Source organism: Tupaia chinensis, unplaced genomic scaffold (genome assembly GCF_000334495.1).
Source record: "Tupaia chinensis unplaced genomic scaffold, TupChi_1.0 Scaffold143758_1, whole genome shotgun sequence".
Taxonomy (NCBI): domain Eukaryota; kingdom Metazoa; phylum Chordata; class Mammalia; order Scandentia; family Tupaiidae; genus Tupaia; species Tupaia belangeri.
Window position 1 is genome coordinate 1,866,190 of NW_006203607.1, and position 2,308 is coordinate 1,868,497.

Below are 2,308 nucleotides of genomic sequence, written 5' to 3' on the forward strand. Positions count from 1 at the left end.
AGCGGCCTACAGGTGCCCTCAGAGGGCGGGGGTCAGCTCTCATCTGGTTGGATTTAGCTAATCCCTAGCTCTTGCTTCAAGCTCTGGGGACTGGGGAGCCAGCCACCTCCACAAGGCCAACGCACCACCATGCTTGGAACATTTGTGTGTGGTGCCCCCTGGTGTCCCAAACCGAGAAGGACAGGTCCATTTGTTTCCACTGTTCAGATGTTACAGTGAGACATGATTGATTTTGGAGACCCTCTCCCTCCCCATGAGGAGGTCAGGAACAGCGACATGGAAGATAGATTCAGGATGTGTCCTGAACGCAGTCAGCCCCTGGCTGCCCAATGAGCAAACAAACTTTCACAGTCGCTCAGAGAGTTAAAATGGGCAGCCAAACCCCAGTCTGGCCATTTAATTTTTCTGGATCAGACTTAGCATTCTGCATCCCTTTGAAGGATGCTCCGAGTGAAGACTGCTAACCCACCTTGCATGCAGCGCAGAGTTCCCAGGAATGGGAGGCGTGGGTGCACGCAGAACTCGCCCTTGCGGGTAACCCAACCTGTGAGAGCACAGTTCTCAACGAGCAGGCCCGCATCCTGTCATGTCCTGGGCAGGCTCGTAGCTTGGCATCAGTAGGGAAGTAAGTGGCTGTGGGCTGCTGTGCCGGAGGAGAGGAGGAGCCGCTGCATCTCCCGGTCAGTCTTCCTGACTCGGGAAGTTCTGTCCCCAGACCTGCCTGTGCTGCCCAGGCAGAAGCCTCCAGTAGGAGTCTGGCAGTCATCCATTGCCCAAGCACGCCCCTTGAAGGTCATGCCCCCACACCACCCCCGGGACCTATCGAAGCATCTCTCAGCTGCTTCTAAGTGGTCTCCTGGGAGCAGTTCTGGCGCACACAGGTTGCTCCGTCTCACACGCTCCAGTGCCATGGCAGCCTCTCTGCAGCCGGCTTTCTGTGCAGCAGCTGGCTGGCCTGCCCATGGCCTGGCACTGCCTGGACGCACCCTTTCCTCCCTTACAGGAGACGTGCATGTTGCCATCATGGACCGGAGTGGCCAGCTGGAGGTGGAAGTGATTGAAGCTCGGGGCCTGACCCCCAAACCAGGCTCCAAGTCCCTCCCAGGTGAGGCTGAGAGCCGGGAATGGGATTTTGGACCTTGGTCCTAACAGCAAAGGTACACAGCTGAGCTCTGGCTCTAGCAAGCCCTTAGGTCTTCAGTGGCCTGCATCTGTACCGCCCTCCCCTCCCCCCCAAAAGGGAATGCACTAGAGAGAAAGGAATAGCTAGAGAGAGAGGAATAGCACCCCCAATGGGGCGTGGCCATGTCACATCTCCTTTTGGGAATTTGGCATGCCATGCACACATGGCCAGTATGTTTTTCAAGCTACCAGTGCTGGGATTCGAACTACTCAGTTAGCCATGGGGGATCCAGCTTCCTCAACCACCAGGTCACGGGGCCAGCCCTTAAATTCGTTCTTGGCAGTAGAGCTAGCTTGCCTGGGAGGCCAGTGTACAGGGCAGGGACATTGGTGTTTGTGTTCGACTCTTCCATACTGGCCGCCGATTAGCTCACCCTCTCACCCTGCTCAGAGCCAGGCTTACCTGGTGCATAGGGAATAGGGCAGGCCGCAGCAGTCCTGCCTGGCCCCCTCCATCGTATTTCCACTCCCCTTAGCCACCTATATCAAGGCTTACCTGCTTGAGAATGGGGCCTGCCTGGCCAAAAAGAAGACAAAGGTGGTGAAGAAGACGTGCGACCCCCTGTTCCAGCAGGCTCTGCTCTTTGACGAGGGGCCCCAGGGCAAGGTGCTGCAGGTGAGTGCAACACGGTGAGTGGACCGGGCAGCATTTCCAAGAGTAGAAGCTGTCATTTAAAAACCAGGCGCCTTAATTTGCATCATCCAATATCTTCACAACCATGTGAGGTGCCATAGCTCACAGCTGACTGGTAAGGAAAACCGGGTTCAAGGAGATAACTGAGGACTAAATTGCACCCCCCCCCCGGGGGCAAAGCTGGTGAGTGGAACCAGGGTCACGTGGCCACTACCTTGTCCTGATCCAGTGCCAACACAACGTGCTTCGGATCAGTGCCGGGCTTGGGGCTTTCCACACACTCTTTTGTCCTTGAGGAGCTCTGGGGAGCAGAGAGGGCTCTCCCCACCTTTTAGATAAGGAAACAGTCTCAGAGATGCAGCCGTTCCTGCAGGTTTCGGCTCATGGCTAGCAGAGCCGAGTTGAGCCCAGGTCCGGTGACCCGGGAGTTAGGTGTGCGTGGTCAGCCCTCCACTCCAGTTCGGGGGGGGGGGCACCGCAGCCGCATTTGTG

The 2,308-nt window shown here is 57.1% G+C and overlaps 1 protein-coding gene across 1 annotated transcript in view; it reads left to right on the forward strand.

The window, feature by feature from the left end:
* The window catches only part of RIMS3 (regulating synaptic membrane exocytosis 3), a 52,211-nt gene that overhangs the window by 43,193 nt on the left and 6,710 nt on the right, over positions 1 to 2,308 (forward strand). Inside the window, exons 6-7 of the mRNA XM_006164928.2 lie at positions 1,004 to 1,105; positions 1,659 to 1,798. Coding sequence (XP_006164990.1) covers positions 1,004 to 1,105; positions 1,659 to 1,798 — 242 coding nt within the window. The remainder of the gene's footprint in view (positions 1 to 1,003; positions 1,106 to 1,658; positions 1,799 to 2,308) is intronic.